At 28.2% G+C, this 11,251-nt stretch overlaps 1 protein-coding gene across 2 annotated transcripts in view; it reads right to left on the bottom strand.

Annotated features, from left to right (window-relative positions):
* LOC106685068 (mitogen-activated protein kinase 9-like) overlaps positions 1-10,700 on the bottom strand; it is a 15,815-nt gene extending 5,115 nt beyond the window's left edge. The window contains exons 1-8 of one of the 2 annotated variants that reach the window (XM_067052411.1): positions 10,457-10,700; positions 8,389-8,577; positions 8,167-8,296; positions 6,919-7,107; positions 6,311-6,445; positions 5,877-6,006; positions 4,901-5,041; positions 1,687-1,814 (exon numbers count right to left, since the gene is read on the bottom strand). In XM_067052411.1, coding sequence (XP_066908512.1) covers positions 1,687-1,814; positions 4,901-5,041; positions 5,877-6,006; positions 6,311-6,445; positions 6,919-7,107; positions 8,167-8,296; positions 8,389-8,489 — 954 coding nt within the window. In that variant the 5' untranslated portion in view covers positions 8,490-8,577; positions 10,457-10,700. The remainder of the gene's footprint in view (positions 1-1,686; positions 1,815-4,900; positions 5,042-5,876; positions 6,007-6,310; positions 6,446-6,918; positions 7,108-8,166; positions 8,297-8,388; positions 8,578-10,456) is intronic. The other variant, XM_014427551.3, reaches the window with a different exon arrangement.
* Positions 10,701-11,251: the final 551 nt, after the last annotated feature.

An 11,251-nucleotide genomic window follows, 5' to 3' on the forward strand; every position in this document is an offset into this window, starting at 1 on the left:
ATCTCCCTATATATCAATTTTTACGGTCAACTATACATACATATATAAACAATTCAGAATATTGAAACTAAATTTCCTGATGAAGAAAGACCCATTGACATTAATAGATAGATAACTATTCATAAATAGATAACTATTCAAAAATTGTTTTATCAGTTAACTTATCAAGATAACTAAGCAGTTCAAACTATCTGATTTATCATGATGACAAATTATTTTTTTAGGATTGAGTAAGCCTAGGTTACCTTCCTACACTTTCATTACATAAACTATCATAATAATATTAACTACAAAAAGTCTTTCTTCTTTTTTTTTTTTTTACTCTAAAGTAATGTTTACCAACAGGGGATCTGCAGGCATCTAATAGATCACCATTTTAATTAAAGGTGTCAAGCTATAGCAAATTAAATTTTAAATCTTTTTTTGTAAGCTCATCCGTTTTTCAGATATATTTAAGGTGAAAGTCTCTTAATCTCAGATTTTTAAGCCATCAAATTGAATTTTTAATACACTTTTTCTAACACAACCAGAATTAAGAATTTTTCATTTATGCAATATTTCATGAAGGTAAGTGAAAGTACAAAAACAATAAATCATGATGGAATAACTACCAAATCTTTTACTTTAGCTACTTCTAATATTAGTAATTTTATAAAAGGGAGTAATACTAATAATAGTAAGGTTAGTAAAGAGATCGGAGATGTATGATGGACGGTAAGACATGATAGGGAAGGATGTCAGGATTACAATAATAGGAAGGATAAAACCACAGCAACTCTGCATAAAATCAGGAGACTGGATTTTCACAGAGGATCCTGAAGATTATTAGTAAAAGCAATTTGTTAAATATTTTATTTTCAGTTCAAGATCCCCAGTGATACCCTGCAATACCGCACAAAAGTAGTTAAAGAAAGAGAATATTAAGGAGGTGACAAGAAGTGTATGAATTTCAAATAGAAATAGGTGGTGAAAGTAATTTAGTCGTTTGAAGTGGAAAAGGTACCAGATTTGCATTACTATTGTGGGAAAAAGGGAGGTAGGTAAGGACATCAAACTCCATATCTTTAAAGCAATATATCTTCTAACACTATTATATGGCAGTGAAACTTGGGTAACCCAAGACAAGCGCCTAAGGAGGATTAGGGCTGCTAAAATGCAATTTTTGTGAAGAATATTGGGCAAAACTAGGAGAGACAGAAATATAAGGCATGAAAGAATAAGAGAACAACTTCAGATCCCCTCAGTGAAATCAATGATTGAACACTAACTACTCTGATGGTATGAACATGTCTGTAGAATGGAGGAAGACAGAGTGCCAAGAAAATGTATAGAGGTGGAGCCGACTGGTGGAAAAACCACAAGGCAGACCTAGAAGGAGCTATATGGAGCATATCCAACGGCTAGGTCTGGAAAGAGGAAAAACACTGGCTCAGACGAAGATGCTTGCCAGAAATTGAGATGTGGGGACCAAATGGTTAGATGCTCCTCCACACTGAAAGGCACGCACATAAGGAGGATGTGAAAGAAGAAGAAGTCGAAAAGGTACGACAGGGGATATCGGAAACGGTTTTTTAAAGGAATATAGTGAAATATGTTAGTTTGTTGTGGAAAAAATTTGTTGAGAATCACAACTCTAAAGAATAAACTCTAGTAATCAATAATTAAACAAGCAAATGTTATATTTACCACCAAAACTTCTTCAGCTTCGTACCAAATGAACACATAAGGATGATGCAAAGCCTGATCAACTGACATTCGTTGCCGAGGATCTATTATGAGCATTTTTGATAAGAGATCTCTTAGATCCATCATGGCTATAAAAAACATTAAAAAGGCTTGGTAAAAGATAAAACCCAACAAATTCTTAAATCTTAATTAATGTTATTTCACTTTCAAATTATCTAGAATCTAGAATAATTCAATAAAACAATTTCTTCAATCAATAATCATTCATTATCTAATTTATTTTTCAAAAAATTATTGTTGTTATACTTAAATTATAATGGTATAATATTTCAAGAAAATTATAAACCATAAGTAATCAGCTAAGTATAAAAATGCATCTCTCTTAAAAAATGTGGAATACCTACCTCTTTTAGGCGAAGTCTCTTGCCATATTAAACAGTCTATAATTTTTTATTTTATTGTTAATTTATCATTTGTTAATTATCAGTTGTTAATTTATATTGTTAGTTTGTTTATAAAAAGAAATAATTCAAATCAATAGAAAGTTATATTGAACAGTCTATAGTTATCTAGTATAGATTGTTCGATATACTATATTGAACTGTATTAGCCTGTTCAATAAACTTTTTAACTATATTATATTATACCTGTATTCAACAATCTATAGTTTGATCCAAATGTTGAGAGAACTGTAATTAACCTGAAATGCTCAAGATAAGTGTTGAGAGGGGAAGATGAGCTTACACGCACTTCTACTTGGAGTTCCAGCAAAGACGAAGGCTAAGCCACATTTATTCCCTTCTTATAAGAAAGAATGCTACCTAACCCGTAGTCCATGTGTTTTTTTTTACGAGATTACCCTTGGATCAGGAAATAAAATGGAGTGATTTTCAGAAACTGCCTAAGTATTCTAGTATATTATAAACAATACACATAGCTTGTTCTAATGATAACGTTTTATGACAAAATAATCATATATGGTTTGACATTAGTCTTGTTCAACTAACTGACACAATGCTCTACTATCACTAAACTGAGGGGGGCATGCAGGGTACAGTACTAGAACAGAAAAACCACAATCCACAAGATAGTTGAGAATTATTTTATAACAAACCTATAAATTCTTCCTTTAAATATTCACATACTCCATATTTAAAATAACCAATAAAAACTTCAGATAATGAGAATTTTTGACCTGAAATGTAAAATGCTAGCAAAAACTTCAGATTCTGAGGACATACTACTTTTTCATTTCCTACCTCAACACAAAAAGCTTCCTTACCTTCAATAGTAAAACAAAAACAAATACGAAACAGATTATATTAAATAAAAGTAAAACAAAATTAGTAATGCATAAATATATTTGTATCTAATTATGAAATTGGTTAAAAATTAAAATTTTAGAATGTAAATGTAGGTGTATATGCTTTTCTAAATTTACAATACATTACTTACACCTTAATCTGGACAGAAACTTGTCAACAATTTGTCTGGGTTATCAAGATTGTTTTGTAAACTGTAGTGATATTTTACATCTCTTATTGAATAAAATCAAAAAGTGTTCATTGCTGACAAGGACAGAACAAATACATTGTAAATTAAACAATTTTGTGTTGAATATTACGAAAAATATTGATTAATATTCATAATGTGAAGAAAACATTGTTATTACATGCTATAATTAAACAATAAACCATATTAAATTAATAATGATCAAAATAATTATGATAATGTTTGAGCAGAAAAATATTAAAGTCAATATGAGTGCAGTTCTGAAGCAGAAATAATTATGAAGGATTATAAGAAGCAATCGTCTAAAACAACAGTGAAGTTTAATCAACTTCCAACCACATGATTTATGAAAATTATAAAAAAAATTATTTAATGTAATATGATGTTTAGATTTAAGTTTATATTTGGTTTACTTAAATTTTAAATTATTTTTACTGTTGTTTATGTAAGAAATTACACCTCTTATAAGTTAATAGAACCATTGGAAAGCTGAATGTCTGGTCTTAGTGATTTAACTCCCTTATAAAAAAATATGGGTTTCAAATAAAGAAAAAATTTTCAAAGGTCTTATTTCATATCTCCAGTTCTAATTTGTTTCAATAGATCCAATCTGTGTCCTTTGATGCAGTTCATATAGAGCCCTAAACAACTGCCATGTTTAATTATAACTAAATACAATAATTTATATCAAATTATCAATTGTAATCATTAAACATATATACATCCTCAAATATAGCAATACCAAAGCATTATGTAATTATTAATTTTCAATTTAATTTTGAACAAACATTGAATTTTGTAGTCAGCTATGTTAAGTATGTAATGTCTCCATAGCAACCAAATAAATTAAGAGTAACCATACTAACAAAAGACACAACATTCTGATAAAATTATTGCTTTTTTTTTTTTAATTAATCATGTTTTTTTTAGTTAATCATGTTTTCTCAGACAATTGCGATAAAAGTTCTGTCTCGGCATTCTATAAAATATTTTGCCATTAATTTATTAAGTAATTAAACTGTAAGGTTGTGAAATCATTGTTTAAAAAATAAATCCTTCAAATACTCATTCTAAGACTTATAAAAATCAGTAAATGTAATAGTTATTTGCATTGCAATAGTAGCAAAACATTTTTTAATGGAAATCTGCTTTTGTGAATAAAAATGAAAAAACCATGAAATGGTGAAAAATAATTCTGGTAGGCATTCTTAAAAAAAAAAGACTCATAGTAATCTCACATGTAGGTTTTCTCTAGTGCTCTCTCCAAATGTGGTTCTGATTCAAGTTACTTTTTCAGCACAGAAGTCTCAAGTAGTATTTCATAATCAATACCATTTAATTAATAAATAATGAATGTATAAATGGAGTGTGGGGTGGAACAGAGGTAAGGTGCTGTACTACTGCTATTAACTCCAAGGACCAGGGTTTCGAATTCAGCTCTGATTATTTATTCTGTTACTGAAGCCGTAAGTCAGTCCAGTGGCGTTCTGGAGCCCTCCTGGGATATCCTTATAAAGTGGGTACCCTTAATTGAGGAAGAATCTGGTGTCTAAGAATGATCTTGAATCATCTCCTTGTATAACCGTTGTTCTAAAAACAGTACTTCCTTACAAAGTACTCAACCCTTGACCCCTTCATGGGTTTAGCAGTTCATATTATATTATAAGTAATGACAGATAAATTATTCAAAGATAATCCATACCTTCCGGGTTTTGATCACTTTCTAAAACATGAAAAATATTTTCAAAAGGTGTAGGAGGAAAATACTGTAGATGTTGAACATATCTTTGTATGTCTGGTCTGAGAGTGTCAATGAAGTCTTTTGAGGGAGTTCCAAGGAGTTCTGCAAAGAAAATTAGTGTTTAAACAATAAATAACAATACTGAAGAATCTATTCCTTGATAGTAATTACTAAATTTTAATAATTTTATGTTTAGAGAGATTCATTTTAAAAAATACTAGTCAGCAATGATGTTAACAGAAATTAAAATTTTAATGAGTGAAATCTTAAGAAGCTTTTCAAATTAAAGTTTCCATTTTTGGTAGTTCCACAAACGAGAAAATGGGAATCAGAGTGGACTTGTAGACCATATTTTTATGAAAATTAAGTTTAAAGTGTCCATGGATTGCGTATCATGCCATCTGTTGGATATATAAAGCATTATATTAGTTTTGAGGCCATTCAAGAGATAAAACCAATTTGATAGATAGTCCAATATGCTTTTAGTTTCAAGTTAGCAATGCAAAACTGGATCAAGTGGTTTGGTCCACTTTGGTACTCCTAACAATGCAACAATTCACTTTCAGAACTGGGGTAAAGATTTGTTTGAAAAAAAAAATTGTTAAGTCTTCTGCAGGGTTTTATCAAAAACATAGCTAGTGAAGTTAGTCAACTTACGTTCTCAACATCTCAAATATGCTAATTTATATTGACATTGATGGATGATATTTCCATTTATTTACTTAAGGTACAGGTGTATGATGAAATCATGAATTTATATTTGATTCAAGCTTGAGGAGCTACCAAATTATATTATGGTAATAAGAGAAATTGTTGAATTGTGGTTAAATAATACATTTTTTCACTATTATAAGCATCAGTCTTGGATTTAGTTAAAACAATTTGTTAATACTGAATGAAAATGATACTATTTTAGATTATAAGGAAAAATACATGCCTATGATTTTATTCCATTGGTCAATTTGGTCGTTTCCACGAAACATAACATTCCCAGTTATTATTTCTCCAAATATACACCCGATGGACCAAATGTCAACATTTTCCTTATAACCTATTCCTAGAATAATCTATGGAGAAAAAATGGAACATTATCGAAAGTGTAAAATGCTAAATAAACATAATTAAAATAAATAAAGTAAAAGTAAAGAAATCAGATAATAATTAATTAAACAGGTTGTCTCAATTCCTTACAGCCAATTCATGAAAAATTATTGGACAGCACAAAAGCAACAAAATTATTTTATTAAACAATTTGAAATTTTCAGGATTATTTTTAAATTGCTAAATTATATAAGTAAAATATATTTTTTTTATAAACACAAGCTATACAAATTAGACAATATGCCCTGATATTATTTCTTTAAAACTTACTTCTGGTGCTCGATAGTATCTAGTAACAACATATGGAGACATTTTCCATGAGTGACAAATTGCCCTAGACAGGCCAAAATCAAGTATTTTCAAGGTGCAGTTGGAGTTAACACCAACATTACTTGGTTTCAGATCCTGTAACAAAGATATATTCAAAACTTTTCTTTCTTCAAAATTAATTTCAAAAACAAATAATAGAAATACACAAAAATACAATTAAGGCAAAAATAATTCCCATTAACTTGGTATCTAAGTTATTAAAATCAAGTACTCGTTATATTAATGTTAGAAAAACAAGAGGTTTTAATCTGTACCAAAAACGTAAGATAATTTTTGTCCATATTTGCTTCATATGTATCCAAATGTTTTTAGAACAGCTTTTGCGAACATTTTTATTTAACAAGAACTCTTCTCTAGTGTAACAACTAATACAATTAAGTAGAAATATAACTAAATTATTAATTTTAATCTGAAAAAAAAAAAAAAATATCAATGATTAAAATGAGATTTGACAGAGAATCTTTAGTAAACGCTCTTTTCTTTACTTAGATCTTAAATATGACAACAAAAAGGGATATGATAATTTTAAAAATCCTAAATTAATTTACCCGATGAATAATTCCAGCTGAATGGAGATATTTTACGCCGCAAAGAAGTTGATAAAGAAGAAATGACAATCTCTTGTGGTTTAATTCTCCACAAGAATCAAGCGTTGCTTCAACAAAATCCATCACTAAATAAATATCTTGAAAATTTTCATATGTTTGGGGAGTAAATACATCCAGTAACTTTACTACCTGACAAAAAACAAATTATAAATTTTAAACTAAAATTTAAATTAATTTTACTTTAAAATATTAAATTATATAAAATAATTTAGGATCTAAAATTTTTTTTTCATACTTCTTTGATCCAACTATGAAGAGTTTGCTATAATTTTCTTAGCATACATTCTAGTTATAGAGATCTATAAGGATGTATGAAATAAGGCATTATAGAGCTTCCAAAACTAGGTGAAGGCTCTCCATACAGGATTGTGTCATCTCAAAATTCCCCAGTTGACAAATATTTCCATATTACAGCATCGATCTTAAACCATCATCCCACACCTCAAAAGAAGTATTTCCCAAATCCAAGCAAACAATAGTGCAAAGTAAAAAAAGGCATTAATGATATTGCAAATAAGATATTATGGTCTGACACTAAAACTTTGTTTAAGAAATAGAAATAATGAATTTACATTTTAATAACATAACTATTCTATTTTTTGCTCTTTCCTGCCTTTTGACAATACAGGATTACTTCACTGTAAATTTAATAAAAAAATTTAAGTCTTTTCTTCATTATCCTCTCTTCATCAAAGATCCAGATCGTCTCATAGCAATCTTCGGGTATCTCTAGAACCTTCATTATTCAATGGTTTCCAATAATAAAATAATGAAGTTTCCTTATATCTTTTGGTAGACCCAAGAATAATTCCTGACTATTCTCACTCCGTCAATAATAGGTTGATAAAAAAGGATAACAAACCATTTCTGCTTTAGTTGAAATACATGAGGGAATTAAATCCAAAAAAAAAAAAACATTATATAAACAAACATTCAATGGAAGATAATAATAGAAGATAGATAGAACATGCATTACCTCCAATAATACTCAACTCTGAACCTAGGTGATTGGTGTTATTAACTCCAATATAGAAGCATTTGTGACGGAAGCGACAGGTAGTGTTAGCTGGCTGGCCTTATGAAAAGCAGATTATGGAATTTACTATTTTAATTATGATTAAACTCACTCATAATAGTTAGTAATACACATGCTATACTGAATGATATAACATCAAATTTATTTCTTACATTCTTATGGTTCATGAGTTTCATAATTGTCAATTCTCTATACGCTCTTCTTGCAAATACAGTATTTTGAAAAGCTCTAGAAAGCTTCTTTATAGCAACCCTTTCTCCATTAGAAGTGTCAAAGGCAGCACTAAAATAATTAAAATTCAATTTTACAACATTAATAAATGAAATAAGAATAAACAATTTTCAAACACTATTGGGAAGAAAATTTAAACTTACCAAACAGAACCTTGTGAACCAGACCCAACTAAGGATAAATTTTGATATTTAACAGGAACATGGAAAACTAATCCATTGTTGAATGTAATAGAATGATACATGATTTTTAGATGTTTTAGCTGTTCCTTGATACATATAAAACTCAAAACTGTTTGAGACTCCCAGCTTCAAAAGTCAGAGCTTGTATTTCTAAAATGATCATTAAATTAGAATATTAATATAGTATATATTAATTTATTCTTTAAGAGTAGATAATTAATTTAAAACACAAATTAATTTTAATTCTTTCTCTAGACTAACTTTATTTTTCTCCCTTACAGCCCTTAGGCTATTATCAAGGATAATTAAAACTGATGTATCCAAGCATCTTAACAATTTAACACACTTACCTATTTATTATTACAATAAATAGTGATAATAAATAATTGATAACATATCAATTTTAAAGTATCCAGATACTTTATGGTCTAAGCCCTAAAATGTTGTAGTAAAATAAAGTTAGTTGAGAGAAATGATCAAAATAAGTTTGTTTTAAAATGATCATTAAAATTAAATTATAAATATTAACCATTCTATATAAAATAATAATAATAGAAATGAATGTCTATATAATATTTATTTCCAATAAATAAATTGGAACCTTATACACTCTTTATTTTTTCAATATACCGAACCATTTGCCCATCTTCCAGACCTTTATATTTATTTTGCTGTAGCTATGATGTTGTTCAAGAGTTTCTTTTACAAGCATAACGTTAGTTAGACCACTCTGTTTCGAACAAAATACTCATATTCTTTGTTCACTTAGTAATGTTATATTTTTTGTATTCATATTCATTCATTAACAGTGTAAGATATAAATTAAGAAAATTATGAGACTAAAAAAAATATATAAATTATTTAAATAAAGTAACTGGTATCCAAATTAAGTCTCGCTCTTTATTAATACTTAAAATGTTCAACGTTTTGACCAACCTGCCCTCCTCAAGGACAATTTTAACTTTATATTCACACCTCACATCGAACGATCGAAAATGTTTTGCAGGCTGCCCAGGTCAATACTATTAGTCAAATTAACTTATTTTGTCATGTTTTCCTTTAGATTTATAACTTTTAATATTATTTAAATATTTTTAATACAAAATATTATTATTTTACATTATCACTTAAAACAAAATAATATAGTGTGATAATGTTAAGTTAATATTAATAATACTAAGTTAATATGTAATTAAAAGCTTTAAATTTAAAGGAAATAGTGACAAAATAGGTTTAGTTGACTAATTTTATTGACCTGGACAGAATAGCATGCAAAATATTTTTAATAGTTGGATGTGAGGTGTGAATTTATAGTTAAAATTGTCTTTGAGGAGGCCAGGTAGGCCAAAACGACAAACTTTTCAAGTATTAATGAAGAGCAAGACTTAATTTGGATACAATTTACTTTATTTAAACAATAAAACTGATCTTGAAGAAGTGATAAGATAATATATATATAAAGTTAATATGTATGTATAAAGTTAATATGTGAACGAGGAATATATGAATTCTGATAAAAAAAAAGAAAAGGCAATTCAAAAAGACACGAATAACAACAAGAGAAAAATAAACATATAAGTCTAGAAGATGGAAATTGGTCTGAAACTTGGACAAAAATAACAAAATAAAGGGTATATAAGTTTTAATATCTTAAAGGCTTCCATTTATGTCTTAGAAATAAATATTATATTTAATTAAGTTTTACAATAAAAAAAAAAAAAAAAATAGAATCTTTAAAGAATTGATCTCTCTAGAATATCATCCTTAAATTATACAATTAATATAGAATATATTCCTTGAATATTAAACTACCTTTCATAAATAATTATTTTGAAGTGATATTATGTTGTACATTCAAAATCTAAATTAGATTTAACAAGTGTCAAATCAAAATGTACATTGGACTGTATTTGGTTTTTATAAGGACAATAATTATTTTTCAATATACCAAGTTTTCAATTATTTAACTTTAATAGGATTAAATGTTTCATAATATCTTTAAAAATTGAAAATATATAAGACCGCTTACTTTGTTAATTTGCAAAATCAGTCTTCTGTTGTTTTATTCCTTTAATATCACCACCCAGAATCCATAAACTGTGACCTAGGTTGGAAGGGAGATATCCAACTAAACCACTACACTAAAAACACAAAACTGATAACGCAAACCGATGACTAATCGCTCTGGAACAATTCCCCAAGGTCATGATGCACTCCTTTTCGTTAAATGCTTTTAAATTGCCGCTTAAAACAGTTAGCTAGATTCAGAGGCCGACATACTTAAAAACAAACGTATGTTGAAATATATTATCACTTTTTGATTAATAAATATTTACTTATTGCCTATTACTAGTTTTGGAATGAGTTAACACCAGTACAGATGAAAATCTGAACACAACACTGTTAAAAAAATTTAAAAACCCTTTTTTTGCAAAAACAGTAAAAGCAAGGAGGGAATTCGTACTTGTATTGAAAAAAAGTGGGACATTTCAAGTTCAACGCTCGGTTCGTTGAACCTGGTTGTTTTGCTTGTTTCTCTGATAAAGGTCCGGATAGTTTACCTACATATTTTTTTTAGAAAAATTAAATATATTTTCAGCAAAATATAAATTTATTTAAGCAGAAGCAAACTTAGTTCAAGCGTTACATTAGGAATACATTATTTTTCCAGTATTAGTGCGGGCAAATAATTGTTACTAAATGAAGAAGCTGTATTATTTTAAGAATTGGTTTGATTAAACTTTCCAAAAAGTTTCAGCTTATAAAGTCATTTTTTTCTAGGCAGGATTACAGGTAAGTTGTATACAGGATCAAGGAGAAAGCC

Source organism: Halyomorpha halys, unplaced genomic scaffold (genome assembly GCF_000696795.3).
Source record: "Halyomorpha halys isolate HHAL.00 unplaced genomic scaffold, Hhal_1.1 Scaffold655.1, whole genome shotgun sequence".
NCBI classification, from domain to species: domain Eukaryota; kingdom Metazoa; phylum Arthropoda; class Insecta; order Hemiptera; family Pentatomidae; genus Halyomorpha; species Halyomorpha halys.